At 37.1% G+C, this 17,500-nt stretch overlaps 2 protein-coding genes across 2 annotated transcripts in view; one reads left to right on the top strand and one right to left on the bottom strand.

Annotated features, from left to right (window-relative positions):
* The window catches only part of fmn2a (formin 2a), a 110,358-nt gene extending 97,517 nt beyond the window's left edge, over positions 1 to 12,841 (top strand). The window contains exons 16-18 of the mRNA XM_062059113.1: positions 5,481 to 5,630; positions 11,884 to 11,965; positions 12,059 to 12,841. Coding sequence (XP_061915097.1) covers positions 5,481 to 5,630; positions 11,884 to 11,965; positions 12,059 to 12,085 — 259 coding nt within the window. The 3' untranslated portion in view covers positions 12,086 to 12,841. The remainder of the gene's footprint in view (positions 1 to 5,480; positions 5,631 to 11,883; positions 11,966 to 12,058) is intronic.
* A 2,028-nt stretch (positions 12,842 to 14,869) lies between these two features.
* The window catches only part of LOC133656919 (gremlin-2-like), a 25,743-nt gene continuing 23,112 nt past the window's right edge, over positions 14,870 to 17,500 (bottom strand). Inside the window, exon 2 of the mRNA XM_062057782.1 lies at positions 14,870 to 17,500. This exon is cut by the window's right edge and continues 1,013 nt beyond it. The gene's annotated coding sequence lies outside the window, so the exon portion shown is untranslated.

A 17,500-nucleotide genomic window follows, 5' to 3' on the forward strand; every position in this document is an offset into this window, starting at 1 on the left:
ATACTCTGTTTGAAAAGTACTAATGAATCATATTCAGTACTATACTCTGTTTGAAAAGTACCGCTTTCCCCAATTTTTTTTTTACAAACATGACAGCGTTTCATCACGTGGTGACATTGCTGCTTTTAGGAGCAGAGGAGCATGTTGGGCAGCGCACACACACAGAGTACTTACAAGCAGACACAGTGTGTAGACAGAAAAGGGAGAATGGATGCATTTTGGTGTAAAAAGTAAAGATAAAGGTGAAGTTATAACACTGAAACACCCTCAGGAAGAGCTGCTTTAAGACATGGCTAGCTAGCTAGCTAGCTAACGTCCGTCCACAGTGTTTTAGCTACTTCTAAATCACTAATCCTGGCCTCCATGGCGACAAATAAAGTAAGTTTCTGACAATTACCATTATCACTGGAGGACCAGGAATAGCTAAACATGCTTCACTACACACCGTAGCTCACCGGCAATACTACTATGATTACAATGATATTTTTTATTGTCACAAAATTTTCCTTTTTTTAAAGTTCATATTATGTTTATAAAGTCAGTAAATATGTCCCTGGACACATGAGGACTTTGAATATGAGCAATGTATGATCCTGTAACTACTTGGTATCACATCCATACCTAAATGTGTGGTATCATCCAAAACTAATGTCAAGTATCAAAGAAGAGAAGAATAAGTGATTATTACATTTTAACAGAAGTGTAGATAGAACATGTTCAAACAGAAAACAGCACGACGCCTACCCTTTACATCAGTATGTCTTAACCATGTTATTATTGGTTTATTATGTATTATATTTTATTGTATGATCCTGTAACTACTCGGTATCGGATCCATACCTAAATGTGTGGTATCATCCAAAACTAATGTCAAGTATGAAAGAAGAGAAGAATAAGTGATTATTACATTTGAACAGAAGTGTAGATAGAACATGTTCAAACAGAAAATAAGCAGATATTAACAGTAAATAAACAAGTGGGTTATTAATCCATTTTTACAGTTTGTCCCTCATAATGTGTAGAAAATAATAGGTGTATAAATGACACAATATGTTACTGCAGACTAATTAGGAGTCTTTGTTTGTTTACTTACTACTAAAAGACAAGTTGTCTAGTATGTTCAACATTTTATTTAAGGACTAAATTGTTCTTTGATTCCAATAATAAACATATGTTTCATGTATCATAAGCTTTTCTGTTCAAATAAAGCAAATCATTATTTACATAAGTATCTAAATAAATGTTGGTACTAGTAGCAAAATATTGATATCGGGACAACTTTAAATTTTATTTTATTTAAGGACTAAATTACAATAAAAAAACATATGTTTCATGTAACCTAAGATTTTTAGTTTTGCCAATAATAATGTGTGTGGTCCCCTCTATTTAGAAAAGTATTGAATTACATTTTGGTACCGGTAGCAAAATATTGGTATCAGGACAACCCTAATCTCAACCCCTATTTTGCCTGTTTACAACACATGTTCATCCCCCGTCCATATCGTCTTGACAACCATTGTCCTCTGCATTGGACGTTAGTTTTTAGTCTGTTTCACCGATTCTCAAACTGTGGTAAGTGTACCACCAATGGTACGCGGGCTCTATCTCGTGGTACGCCAAAGATTTGATTCATAATCATTTATTGTGCATTATAGAGCGCGCTGGTATGAAAGCCCCACCCAGCAAGTTTTAGAAGAAATCAATATTTTTACATGTATTAGCCGCACCCGACTAAAAGCTACAGATATATACCTGTACAAAATATTTTCTAAATGTTTATTTATATACTTTAATTGTTTCCAAACGGTGCTGATCAAACAAAAGCGAAGTCATGGTCATGGACTCCAATCAGCTAAACAGACTCAATAACTTTAAGTTGACGTTTTGGTGAATTTACTGAGGAATTTGTGAAAGTGAAACAATACAAACAAATGCCATTGTAAGTTAATAATACTAACACAGACACTCATAAACGTGTTAGCATATAGAATAGAATAGAATAGAATAGAATAGAATAGAATAGAAAGTACTTTATTAATCCCTGGGGGAAATTCAGCAATATTAGCTAATACTAACGATGCTAGCATCATTACATTTTTATTTATTTATTTATTTTTTCATTCTTCTTCTTCGGTCAATGGTTAACAAAATAAACAAACAGTTGTACATTCATAGATTGAAAAAGAAAATGTTGCAGACCGAAAGGGTTTAGGCTGAAGTTGAACACTTATTGTGCCTAACCCTATAAACAATGTCAAGTACAAGATGAACTTCCGAAAATGATGAAATGTCCTTTGTACAACATATTATAAATATACATTATACACAACATAAACACAGTTAAATTACATACACAGCAAAGGCATGTGAAATATCCTTGTACATTGGGTTAGCACGTACAAATATGCATGAAAACGCTCCTACAGACTTCACGCATGGGACGCTTTAGTAAGTAAGAATTGTTTTAGTTGTATTGTAAAACTTGCAAATGCTGCTTGGAGCGATAAATGACGATTCCTTTCGAGCAGAAACGCTGTGGATGAATAGTAGACGATACAGGATAGATATATTTGCGGTTCAAAGCGCGAAACAGGAATTACGTTTTAAACAGTGAGTGAACTCGTCCAAAAGGTGGCGCCATAGCACAAACTATAGCACACCTTTTCAGTTCCTTTGTGTTTTATGAAAACTTATCATGAAATACAAAACACTATGGCCGTTAGCAAAGAAAAATACGTAAATTAGCCGCACCGTTTTATAAACTACTGGGTTCAAAGAGCTTCATAAAAACGGTAAGTATAGTGTTTTATTTTCCTATAATCAACACCGTGTTACTTTTCATATTGTGTGTAATGTTACCGTGACCACAAATATTAAATATACTTGTTATATAAAACCTCTGACTTGTTTTTAAGGAATACTTAGGCCTACTCTGCTACTGTATTTAATGTTGGTCATTATGGTGGCACTTAGAGAGCCAAGTGTTTTCTCTTGCTGAAAAACAGTCTGAGAACCACTGTTCTATTTCTTTTGTCAGAGTTACACATGTATTTGTTTTATTTGATTTGTCTATTATTTCCATGCAAAATAACTCCTAATTGAATTTGAAATAAGCATCAAATTCAATTCAAGCTCAAGTCAAGTAGCATACCATTTGGAAGTCATTTGTGTCTTTATTACAAAAACTGAATTTATGGACCTGAAATGTTGACGTTGAAGTAAAAATGTGTGAGCAAGTTTGAGAATGTGAGCAAAGTTGAAAATACAGTATAAAAAATGTGTAACAAAATGCAAAAAAAACAACAATTCTCTAAGTTAGCGTGTAGCGCTGCATAACTTGCCTTTTTGTAAAAACCCGTGTCACGTGACTTCAAACTTGACACCTCATTGGCCGGTTGGAGGACAGGATGGATGCATGATGGTTGTGTCCTCAGGAAGCCAAATAAAAGGCAGAAAGGTATGAAGAGTGTTTTTACTTTTTAAAGGAGGAAACATACACAAAGGGTCGTGCCGCTGGACGTACATGAGAAGCTTCAGGCCGACTTAGCATCGCAAAAGAACAAGAACCAAGGTCGTCGCGTGAAGCTAGCAGAATAAACTGTCGCCAACACAACTTTTGCGAGGATTGGCAGGGTGAGATAGATATATGAAGGGGAGTGATTAGTGGCGGCAGCAGGTGGGGACACCGATCAATAAACAGTCTGTGGAGGGGGGCGTGGCCTGCTGGCCTGCCGCGGAGCGGGGTGTGTAAGGACCGGCCTCGAAGCCAGCGGCAGGTGAGTAGATTGCCCAGCTGGGGCTTGTTATCTAATCACCTGTCGCCTTTATTAGCAGCAGCCGGACAGAGACACGTGGTTGGGAGTTGGAGTTGCTGGTGAGCAGACGCATGGACACACACATGCCGGAAAGACACGCTAGAGCAGGGGTCACCAACCTTTTTGAAAGCAAGAGCTACTTCTTGGGTACTGATTAATGCGAAGGGCTACCAGTTTGATACACACTTCAATAAATTGCCAGAAATAGCCAATTTGCTCAATTTACCTTTAACTTTATGTTATTATTAATAATTAATGATATTTGTCTTTGTGGAAACACTGATCATATTAATGATTTCTCACAATAAATATATATAGAAACAGATAAATATCAATATGCAACACTTTATTTTTATATTTTCTCTAAGTGCACATTTTTCAAATTGAACATTTTCAAATGATCACTTCTAAGACAGTCTTGTCAAATCACAATACCCCATTTTAACTAGCTAGCCACTAACATTTTTTAACAAATCATGAATTATTTTGCACCATGTTTGTACAAATAATAACTCATGTAAAATACAAAAGTCAACACTCAAATTTTTAAATAAATCATGTCACACTTTGAACTGGACACCAAATCTGTTATCTGTTTCTTTGTCAGTTAGTGAAGACCAAGTCTTTCAAATATTTTCTTGGACTTTCAAATTCTATTTGAGTTTTGTCCCTCTTAGAATTAAAAATGTCGAGCAAAGCGAGACCAGCTTGCTAGTAAATAAATACAATTTAAAAAATAGAGGCAGCTCACTGGTAAGTGCTGCTATTTGAGCTATTTTTAGAACAGGCCAGCGGGCTACTCATCTGGTCCTTACGGGCTACCTGGTGCCCGCGGGCACCGCGTTGGTGACCCCTGCGCTAGAGAGACTGGAAAATCGCAGATCAGGGCGCTGTTGCTGTGTGTGAGCAAAATAAAACAATTGTCAAACCTGACTACCGGGCTTACAAGAGGATCTGTCGTGATCAGCGGAACCCACGGGAGGGCAACCTCCACACAGTCTAATCAGCGCAACACAACTTTTGCGAGGATTGGCAGGGTGAGATAGATATATGAAGGGGAGTGATTAGTGGCGGGAGCAGGTGGGGACACCGATCAATAAACAGTCTAATCAGCGCAACAAGAAAGTGAACAAAAGGAAAGAGCGCTGAAACAGAAATAGACTCAATCCTAACAAGCATAAAAGCAAACATGAAATGTTTAACTCTGATAAAAGATACAGAGCAAAACAGAGGATGCTTTTTAAGAGCAGTGAAAGGAGTGTTCTGGAAATGTGGCTTTTAGACCAATTAGTGGAATCATTCTGGTATACATGTTTTATTCATTAGGAGTTGCAGCATCTGTTTCTGATTTTTAAAACTACCAATAAACGTGTTAAACAGAATCTGTTTGCCAGCGGTTGCATTGTACTGTATGTTCTTTAAATGTTCTTTAAATGTACTTTAAATGTTCTTAAAATGTTCTTTAAATGTTCTTTAAATGTACTTTAAATGTTCTTAAAATGTTCTTTAAATGTTCTTTAAATGTTCTTTGCTATGTTTGGAATTCCAAGATGAACGCCGGCGTTCTGCCCGTCGACATGTGTCGCAATAAACGTCTTGTTCATGTGTAACATTGTGTAACATTGTGGACTGGAAGGTGATGTTTTTGTCTTTCTACTTTGTCAGCTTCTTGGAGTTGAGCGTGTCCTTCTCGGTGAAAGCCAAAGCCGGCGAGAAGGAGGTCTCTCCCAACACCGTCTTCAGCATCTGGCACCAGTTCTCCACCGACTTCAAAGAGCAGTGGAAGAAGCAGAATAAGCTGATGTTGAAGGAGCGGTGAGTCAACGCTAGCTATTAGCATTAGCAACTTCTTAGTCTGCTGTTAGTTGATATTCCACCATCAATCAATCAATGTTTACTTATATAGCCCTAAATCAGCAGTGTCTCAAAGGGCTGCACACCAATCAATCTTGCTTTGCTTACTTTATTTGGGTCAGTTTTCTACTTTACTCTGTGTTCTCCGACCAATTGAAGAGAAATTAATTCAGGTTTAAACCGCTAGCTACAGTAGCGATCAATGGAGATACTGTAGATGTATGTAAATAAACATTTTAATTAGATGATATCGTATCTTTCCCCTACATAAGTTACAGTAGCGTAGGCAAAAAGACTACAGTAAGTAACGGTGAGTTACGCAAACAATATTATCACGCTAACTGACGCTAGCTGCCTCCCATTAACAAGCATTATTGGTAACTTCTTAGTGAGTTTGTAATTGTTTTAACCAATTCCTTTTGCTGTCTAACTTGTTGTTCTTATTCAGATATACATTTTCATTTGATTAAGTATTCTTGTCAATTTAGTGGGAGTCCGTTGAAAAAAATGTAATTGCTGTAGTAAGCTAACTGCTAGCTACTAGCAATCAACCTGCTTTCAAATTGAGATGAGTTTAAGTAAATAATCCTTTAATTAGTTGACATCGGCCCTTTCCCGTAAAAAAGTTTCAGAGTGGCGCATGCAAAATGATTGCCGTAAATAGCGGTGAGTTACACAAATGTGCGATATTATTATGCTAATGCTAGTTGCCTTAACAAGCACTATTGGCTAATATTAACTTATTGGTGAGTTTGTTGTTGTTTAACTAATTCAACTTACTGTCCGACTTCATTTTCCTATTCAAATAGCTATTTTTATTTTATTAGGCGAATGCAAAATGACGACAGTAACTAGCGGTGAGTTATGCAATATCACACTGATGCTAGCTGCCTTCCAGCACTATTGCTTTGTATTACCTTCTTAGTGACTTTGTTAGTTGTTTAACCAATTCACCCTTACTGTACAACTTGCTTTTCTTACTCAAATAGCCATTTTTATTTTATTAGGTGTTCTTGTTAATTTGGTGGGAGTCAGTTGAAAAAATCCATGCATTGCTTTAGTAAGCAAACAGCTCGCTACTAGCAAACACTCTGCTTTCAAATTGAGAAGAGTTTATGTAAATAAACTCTTGAAGTGGTTGACATCGGCTCTTTCACGTACATTAGGTTTACCGTGGTGTAGGCAAAATGACTAAGTAGCGGTGAGCTCCACTGACCCCGACTTAAACAAGTTGAAAAACTTATTCGGGTGTTACCATTTAGTGGTCAATTGTACGGAATATGTACTTCACTGTGCAACCTACTAATAAAAGTCTCAATCAATCAATCAAAAAACATGCAATATTATCACGCTAATGCTAGCTACCTTCCATTAACAAGCACTATTGTCTTATGTGAACTTCTTACTGAGTTAGTTATTTGTTTAAGCAATTCATCTTACTGTATAACTTGATTTTCTTATTGAAGTAGCTACTTTTATTTAATTTATTTAGATGTTCTTGTCAATTTTGTGAGAGTCCATTTCAAAAATACAAAAATTGCTTTGGTAAGCTAGCTACTAGCTATCAATCTGCTTTGTAATAGACACAGATTTATGTAAATAAACCCTTTTAATGAAACGATATCAGCTCTTACCTTACCTGTACAGAAGTTTTACAGTGGTGTATGCAAAATGAAATATCATCACGCTAATGCCTTCCATTAACAAGCACATTTGAAGTTGTATTAACTTGGTAGTGAGTGAGTTAGACTTAGACTTAGACTTAGACAAACTTTAATGATCCACAAGGGACATTTTTCAACTTGGTTGTTTCATCTTTGATGTGAACTGACATTTCTTAATCAAGTAGCCATTTTCATTTTATTAGGTGTTCTTTTCAATTTGGTATGAGTCTTTGATTGATTGATTGACACTTGTATTAGTAGATTGCACAGTACAGTACATATTCCGTACAATTGACCACTAAATGGTAACACCCCAATAAGTTTTTCCACTTGTTTAAGTCGGGGTCCACGTTAATCAATTCATGGTTGCCCATTAAAACTAAATCCATAAATTGCTTTAACTAGCTTTAGCTATTATTAGATTCCACAAGAGGTGAAAATGCATTTAAGTCAATAAAGTATGCAGTGGTATATACAAACATACTTTGTATTAAAAAAGGTCCAAACTTTATTTTGTTGACCTTTTCCTCCCTCGGTGTTCCGACATTAGAAATGTTGGCCCGAGCCTCTCGTGAATCAGCTGCTAGTCCATGTGGTGAGTTCTGGAGATGCTATCACATCCATGACATGAAATGGTGGTCCTCAGCCTTGTAATGAAAAGAAGACACTTGGCTGCAAGAGCTGAGATGAACACAGCGATTAGAGAAAGAGCTGAGATGAACACAGCGATTAGAGAAAGCAAATTGCTCCATGATGTTTGCCACAGGAAGATTTGAAGGTTGAGATATCTTCAGAGAAGACCCAGAAGTTGACAAATGTGCAAACATCAACTCTTTGCTCTGAGCACCTGACTGAGTGTGTGGTGTGCTTGGTGGAGGTTGACTGAGTGTGTAGTGTGCTTGGTGGAGGTTGACTGAGTGTGTGGTGTGCTTGGTGGAGGTTGACTGAGTGTGTGGTGTGCTTGGTGGAGGTTGACTGAGTGTGTGGTGTGCTTGGTGGAGGTTGACTGAGTGTGTGGTGTGCTTGGTGGAGGTTGACTGAGTGCGTGGTGTGCTTGGTGGAGGTTGACTGAGTGTGTGGTGTGCTTGGTGGAGGTTGACTGAGTGTGTGGTGTGCTTGGTGGAGGTTGACTGAGTGTGTGGTGTGCTTGGTGGAGGTTGACTGAGTGTGTGGTGTGCTTGGTGGAGGTTGACTCAGTGTGTGGTGTGCTTGGTGGAGGTTGACTGAGTGTGTGGTGTGCTTGGTGGAGGTTGACTGAGTGTGTGGTGTGCTTGGTGGAGGTTGACTGAGTGTGTGGTGTGCTTGGTGGAGGTTGACTGAGTGTGTGGTGTGCTTGGTGGAGGTTGACTCAGTGTGTGGTGTGCTTGGTGGAGGTTGACTGAGTGTGTGGTGTGCTTGGTGGAGGTTGACTGAGTGCGTGGTGTGCTTGGTGGAGGTTGACTGAGTGTGTGGTGTGCTTGGTGGAGGTTGACTGAGTGTGTGGTGTGCTTGGTGGAGGTTGACTGAGTGTGTGGTGTGCTTGGTGGAGGTTGACTGAGTGCGTGGTGTGCTTGGTGGAGGTTGACTGACTGCGTGGTGTGCTTGGTGGAGGTTGACTGAGTGTGTGGTGTGCTTGGTGGAGGTTGACTGAGTGTGTGGTGTGCTTGGTGCACATGTTAAAATAACATTTCAAAGACATTCAGAATGATAATTGCTTTAGTGCAAAATCATTTTTAAAACCATTGTTTTTAGACATTGTTCCAACATTTTAATGATATTTCATTTCTATTAAATAGTACACGTTTTTTTGTTCAAATATATATATATATATATATATATATATATATATATATATATATATATATACTGTATATGTATATATATATATATATATATATATATATATATATATATATATATATATATATATATATATATATATATATATATATATATATATATATACTGTATATATATATATATATATATATATATATATATATATATATATATATATATATATATATATATATATATATATATATATATATATATATATATATATATATAATTTGTTTATTTATTTATTTTTTACATTAAAATAATGATGTTATTCTCCTAAAACATAATTCATCCTCAAATAGTAAACACATTTCTGCTAATATTGTTGTTTTGCTATGTTAAAATCTGCAGTAAAGTATTTAAAAATGTGCCTTTTGTTCTTCATATTTTGAAATTATCATAAAATTCTGATGAAATAAATGACATTTTATTTAAATAAAAAACTTTTTGCGGAAATGTGATTTCATGCTTTCTTTAATTTTTTTCCTCTGATAATTGTAACTTTTTCTTGTCAAATTCTGAGTAAATTCTTGAAATATTGCAACATTTTCCTGGTAATATTATGACATTCTTTTAATAGAAGTATTTTTGAAGTATTATGTGTCCTCTTCTCATCAAACATGACATCATGCAGAGTGTGTGGTGTATTGTCATGATGTAGAGTGTGTGGTGTATTCTCATGATGTAGAGTGTGTGGTGTATTCTCATGATGTAGAGTGTGTGGTGTATTGTCATGATGTAGAGTGTGTGGTGTATTCTCATGATATAAGACATGATGTAGAGTGTGTGGTGTATTGTCATGATGTAGAGTGTGTGGTGTATTCTCATGATATAAGACATGATGTAGAGTGTGTGGTGTATTGTCATGATGTAGAGTGTGTGGTGTATTCTCATGATATAAGACATGATGTAGAGTGTGTGGTGTATTCTCATGATATAAGACATGATGTAGAGTGTGTGGTGTATTGTCATGATGTAGAGTGTGTGGTGTATTCTCATGATATAAGACATGATGTAGAGTGTGTGGTGTATTCTCATGATATAAGACATGATGTAGAGTGTGTGGTGTATTCTCATGATATAAGACATGATGTGTGGTGTACTCTCATGATGTAGAGTGTGTGGTGTATTCTCATGATATAAGACATGATGTAGAGTGTGTGGTGTATTCTCATGATATAAGACATGATGTAGAGTGTGTGGTGTATTCTCATGATATAAGACATGATGTAGAGTGTGTGGTGTATTCTCATGATATAAGACATAATGTAGAGTGTGTGTTGTATTCTCATGATATAAGACATGATGTGTGGTGTATTCTCATGATATAAGACATGATGTGTGGTGTATTGTCATGATGTAGAGTGTGTGGTGTATTCTCATGATATAAGACATGATGTGTGGTGTATTCTCATGATATAAGACATGATGTGTGGTGTATTGTCATGATGTAGAGTGTGTGGTGTATTCTCATGATATAAGACATAATGTAGAGTGTGTGGTGTATTCTCATGATATAAGACATAATGTAGAGTGTGTGGTGTATTCTCATGATATAAGACATGACGTAGAGTGTGTGGTGTATTGTCATGATGTAGAGTGTGTGGTGTATTCTCATGATATAAGACATGATGTAGAGTGTGTGGTGTATTGTCATGATGTAGAGTGTGTGGTGTATTGTCATGATATAAGACATGATGTAGAGTGTGTGGTGTATTGTCATGATGTAGAGTGTGTAGTGTATTGTCATGATGTAGAGTGTGTGGTGTATTCTCATGATATAAGACATGATGTAGAGTGTGTGGTGTATTGTCATGATGTAGAGTGTGTGGTGTATTGTCATGATGTAGAGTGTGTGGTGTATTCTCATGATATAAGACATGATGTAGAGTGTGTGGTGCATTGTCATGATGTAGAATGTGTGGTGTATTCTCATGATGTAGAGTGTGTGGTGTATTCTCATGATATAAGACATGATGTAGAGTGTGTGGTATATTGTCATGATGTAGAGTGTGTGGTGTATTCTCATGATATAAGACATGATGTGTGGTGTATTGCACGATGTAGAGTGTGTGGTGTATTGTCATGATGTAGAGTGTGTGGTGTATTCTCATGATATAAGACATGATGTGTGGTGTATTGCATGATGTAGAGTGTGTGGTGTATTCTCATGATATAAGACATAATGTGGAGTGTGTGGTGTATTCTCATGATATAAGACATGATGTGTGGTGTATTGTCATGATATAAGACATGATGTGTGGTGTATTGTCATGATGTAGAGTGTGTGGTGTATTGTCATGATATAAGACATAATGTAGAGTGTGTGGTGTATTCTCATGATATAAGACATGATGGAGAGTGTGTGGTGTATTCTCATGATATAAGACATGATGGAGAGGGTGTGGTGTATTCTCATGATATAAGACATGATGTGTGGTGTATTGCATGATGTAGAGTGTGTGGTGTATTCTCATGATATAAGACATGATGTAGAGTGTGTGGTGTATTCTCATGATATAAGACATGATGTAGAGGGTGTGGTGTATTCTCATGATGTAAGACATGATGTAGAGTGTGTGGTGTATTCTCATGATATAAGACATGATGTAGAGTGTGTGGTGTATTCTCATGATGTAAGACATGATGTAGAGGGTGTGGTGTATTCTCATGATATAAGACATGATGTGTGGTGTATTGCATGATGTAGAGGGTGTGGTGTGTTTCAGGCTGAAGATGGCGGAGGAGTGTTTCAGACAGGCCAAGGAGAAGAGCTCCTACAATGTGAAAGCCAAACATGCAACAGGAATAGTAAGTCATCATCAGTCTGCTTCCCTCCTGCACTGCTTGCAACTTCTAGTATTTCTTTCTTTCTTTCTTTGTTTGTTTGTTTGTGCTCCACAGAAAGCCAAGCTGGTGCAGAAGATGTAGAACAGAGAAGACTAATCAGATGTAGAACAGAGAAGACTAATCAGATGTAGAACAGAGAAGACTAATCAGATGTAGAACAGAGAAGACTAATCAGATGTAGAACAGAGAAGACTAATCAGATGTAGAACAGAGAAGACTAATCAGATGTAGAACAGAGAAGACTAATCAGATGTAGAACAGAGAAGACTAATCAGATGTAGAACAGAGAAGACTAATCAGATGTAGAACAGAGAAGACTAATCAGATGTAGAACAGAGAAGACTAATCAGATGTAGAACAGAGAAGACTAATCAGATGTAGAACAGAGAAGACTAATCAGCTGAAGTACAATCAGACATTTTCAGCCAACATTATATTGTCTTGTTGAATGGATGTAAGAATGTTGCTCTATTATGACAAGTTGCAGGAGAGGAATGCTCTCTGGCAGCACTTATTGAATTATGACTTGCAGGAGACGAACTTAAGCCGAGGGGATTAAATGGAGATGCCAGAAAGTGCTCTCTGCCAATTTGTAGCACCGCTGTGCAGGCTGTATTTTATAAGTCATACAGAGTGGAGACCACGCTCTCTCTTTATAGTCTGGTATGGTTCACCTTCTTCAACAGGCAGGTAGAGACATCCTTCACAGTGCCTTAATACACACACACACACACACACACACACACACACACACACACACACACACACACACACACACACACACACACACACACACACACACACACACACACACACACACACACACACACACACACACACACACACACACACACACACACACACACAGACTTGACAAATGAGTGATGTGCAACATGAACTTTGCAGACATCGTTTGCAGTTGTCTTGCTTTCTCATCATCAACCTCACTCTGGTAGCAGCGCCACTCTGCTCCTCCTGAACTGTTTTCTCTTCCCCTAAACACAGTCCACCTTCCTAAAGGGGAACTGCACTTTTTTTTGGAATGTTGCCTATCATTCACAATCTTTATGAGAGACAAGAACACACATCTTTTTTTTTTTTTTTTTTTGTAACGATTTTAAAGATGATAAAAAAAACACTTGAAAGATGCGACTAATGAGTCATCGTTGTAGTCTTCAAAGTCTCTAAAACTACTTCATCAACGTTCTATATTCACACTGCAAGTATATATATCATGTAGTAACAGACACCTTCATAACAATATGTAATATGTACAATATACACACTGCAAGTATATATATAATGTAGTAACAGACACCTTCATAACAATATGTAATATATACAATATACACACTGCAAGTATATATATCATGTAGTAACAGACACCTTCATAACAATATGTAATATGTACAATATACACACTGCAAGTATATATATCATGTAGTAACAGACACCTTCATAACAATATGTAATATGTACAATATACACACTGCAAGTATATATATCATGTAGTAACAGACACCTTCATAACAATATGTAATATGTACAATATACACACTGCAAGTATATATATAATGTAGTAACAGACACCTTCATAACAATATGTAATATGTACAATATTTACCGTATTTTGATCATTTCTGAGACTGATTTTTTCCCGCACATTGATGTCCGTTTCCATAGCAACGTATGTCTGACTTCTGCCAACATGTGTGTTTCTACTTCCGGAATCAAACACGAGTGTGTAGTAATCTTGGCAGACTTGGTAACAAACAACAAAGATGACTATTTTTGAACAAAAGAGGATTCACTACCTTATCTTTTTGAAGCTGAATATATGGAGGATGAAGTGCTGCTTATAGAAGCCAGCAGGAAGGAAGAGTGACACGTTGGAGCAGACAGACGCCAGGAGAGAGAGAGATGAAAGTGATTTTGACGCTATAAATATGGAACTTGGAGACAAGCTATTTAGACATAAATGGAGTGCTAAAACAGCTGGACCAGACGTACAAGTGTCCACGGAGTGAGTCACTTTAACATTGATCATGATGCACATCATGTGTGTTATTACAACTACACTACATACACTGTCTGGCTAGCTGTGTACAAACAAAAGATGAAATAATACTTTACAGATACTGTAATATGATTGTTCATGTTTTTCACTCAGTACAGATTGGTGTTCTATCACAGTGTTGGGTGTTACTAACTCTAATATTGTTCTATCACAGTGTTGTGTGTTACAAACTCAAACATGTTTTGTGTTGTTGTAGAAGCTAGCTTATCTCTTGCCGTAGTTAGCTTTTCCGGCTAATGCCGTAGCACGCTGATGTGTTAGTACGCTAGAAAAATAGTTCCTCAGTGTTCACTCTTACGATAACAATGTTGTACAGTTTGTTATTATACATGTTACACAACGTAAATGAAGTATTGTTGACGCTTTTCGAATGCATTTTGAAAGTGATTTAGAGGTAGAATTGATTGCTAACATTAGCTGCATTGCTAGCTACTTAGAACGAGGCGATTTTTATGTTGGAAAGCGAAAAATCAAAAAACTTTTGTCTTCTTGTCTCTCATAATGATTGTGAAGGATAGGCAACATTAAAAAAACAAGTGCCGCTCCCCTTTAAATGGTGTCTTTGTGTCTTTATGCGATAATTACCAGCGTGCTATGCTAACCAAACAAGAGCATCGTGTGATTTGACATTCCATGTTTTTGACCCATGAAAGATCTATTTATGCAATAAAATGATTTGCATCAGTTTGAAAGTGGCTGTTTTTTCCCCACTTTAAAAAAAACAACACATTTTTGTATATACATATAAAATAGATTTATTAATGTACTTTACACATATGCACACAAAGATAAAATATGTATATTGTATAATATATATTGCATTGCACACATGTAGAGGCAGTCTTCACATGAAGTTAGGAGTACAAAAACTGCTTCTTTAAATCAAAGACATGAAAATACTGTCGGGGTGTAACGGTACTCATCGCATGTTTGGCTACACAACATTCTTTACTTACTTGTCGCCACACGGAACACAATAAAAGTTGGGGACTGTATGTCTGGGTGGGGGTCCTGCTTTGGAAATAATTTGTACCCCTTTCCGATATCGCATTTAGTTCCCACTAAAGCATTCACATTTTGCACAATGAGATGTAAACATGGGATCATGTGTACATTCCTGTAACGTTCTGTTTGTAAAATATATCTTTATTAGTATTTATTTAATATAATAACATCATTTCATGATTTATATTTATAAATTAAGATTAAATTAAGAAAAAAACATTTTTATTTTTCATTAAAGAAGGGTTCGGTGAAAGCGCATATGAAACTGGTGGGGTTGAGTACCTCCAACAAGGTTAAGAACCGCTGGTCTAAGTATTCATTAAAAACAAAGCAGAGGTTTTATTTAACAAGTATATTAAATATTTTGGCCACTGTAATATTGAACACAATTTGAACGGTAACACTGTGTTTGAATATTTGATTAAGTGATTTTTTTTTGAGCTAATAAAGTATATTATTAAATATGTATTAAACATTATTGGACAATTGCGTCCACCAGGAGGTTATGTATTGGCCTGCGTCCGTCAGTTAGCAACGTAGCTCGGAAGGTGTTGTTTTCAGCAAGTGTCAGAAATTGGATGGAAAACAAGTGATTACAATTTGGGGCTGATCCGGATCATTTATACTACGTTATTGTATGTTCAAGTTGCAAGGCTAAACTTCTCCATGTGGATAGTGGATGACTGACAAGAGGGTTCACTCTGTTTATTTCATTCTGTTATAAAACAAGCGTGCCCAGTAGCTGACGCCGATGCAAAGAGTGAACCCTCTCGCTGCCTGTTTGGAAGCGACAGACGAACAAAATGAGTATTTACTACTAGGGGATAAGGCCTAAGTGCTTTTCTAGATGTTATTACCATTACCGTATTTTCCCGCCTGTAGAGCCACACCCACCAAATTTGAGGAGAAATCAATATTTTTGCATATATTAGCCACCGGACTATAAGCCGCAAATATATACCGGTACTAAAGATTTTGTAAATGTTTACTTACACACCTTAATTGTTTCCAAACAGTGTCTGTAACACGGCAGTAAAACGGCTGATCAAACAAAACAGAAGTCATGGTCATGGACCCACTAGCTGCGTAAGCTAGCTCTAAATTCAGCTAAACAGACTCAATAACTCCACGCTGACGTTTTGGTGGATTTATGAAACTGAAACGATAGAATGAGAATTCTATTGTTAGTTAATAGTACTAACACAGACAGCATATTTGCTCATGCTATTGCATCACGCTAGCACGTAGAAATATGCATGAAAACACTCAGACATTAGACGGTTAAGCAAGTAAGAATTGTTTTAGTTGTATTGTAAGACTTGCAAACGTTGCTTGAAATGATGAATGACGAATGTTTTGGAGCAGAAACGCTATGGACGTATGGTAGTATAAACGGGACTTATACCGTAATTTCCGGACTATAAGCCGCTACTTTTTCCCCTCGTTCTGGTCCCTGCGGCTTATACAAGGGTGCGGCTTATTTACGGCCTGTTCTTCTCCGACACCGACGAAGAGGATTTCGGTGGTTTTACTACGCAGGAGGAAGACGATGACACAATGATTAAAGACTGACTTTTCATATACCGGTAGGCTGGTTATTTTGATAACGTACAGGTGAGCACTTTGTATTACTTTGCACCGTTGTATTATTTGTACTCTGCACGAATGCTGTTCGCCATGTCAAAGATGTGAAAGTTTGATTGAATGATTGAAAGATTTATTGTTAATAAATGGGACGCTTTGCGTTCCCAAACAGTCATCTCTGTCCCGACAATCCCCTCCGTGGTAGCAGGAACCCCTATATACTACGCTAATTACACATCAAAACCCTGCGGCTTATAGTCGGGTGCGGCTTATATATGGAGCAATCTGTATGTTCCCCTAAATTTAGCTGGTGCGGCTTATAGTCAGGTGCGGCTTATAGTCCGGAAATTACGGTACTTCCGGTTCAAGGCACAACATTATGGCTGTTAGCAAAGACAAATCCATGAATTAGCTGCACCGTTCAAAGCACGGCAAAAAGTAACAACTTGTAGTCTGGAAAATACAACTTTTTGTTATTGTAGTTTTTTTGGGAGAAATATTCTTTACGTTTTATTTAAGCTGTTTTGTTCTCTTACACAACAAACCGAATCCTGACCTTAAAAGCGAAATATGTACCAAACCGTGATGGCGCACGATTACACCCCTACATGAAACTGAATTGTTTTTGGGTTTTTTTTAATAAAATGTTCTTAATTTCTGTGTCATTTTCCACAAAATTCATGTTGTTTTCTCTGCATACTTTTGACGTGTGACTCTGGCACCACAGTCTTCTTCCGTGCAGCATCTGGGACACTGAAAAGGTGTTGAAAGAAGAGTAGTCCTCCTGAAGTCCAGTCCACATCTGCCCCAGGGAAAAGACCTGGCATGTG

Source organism: Entelurus aequoreus, linkage group LG09, assembly GCF_033978785.1.
Source record: "Entelurus aequoreus isolate RoL-2023_Sb linkage group LG09, RoL_Eaeq_v1.1, whole genome shotgun sequence".
NCBI lineage: Eukaryota > Metazoa > Chordata > Actinopteri > Syngnathiformes > Syngnathidae > Entelurus > Entelurus aequoreus.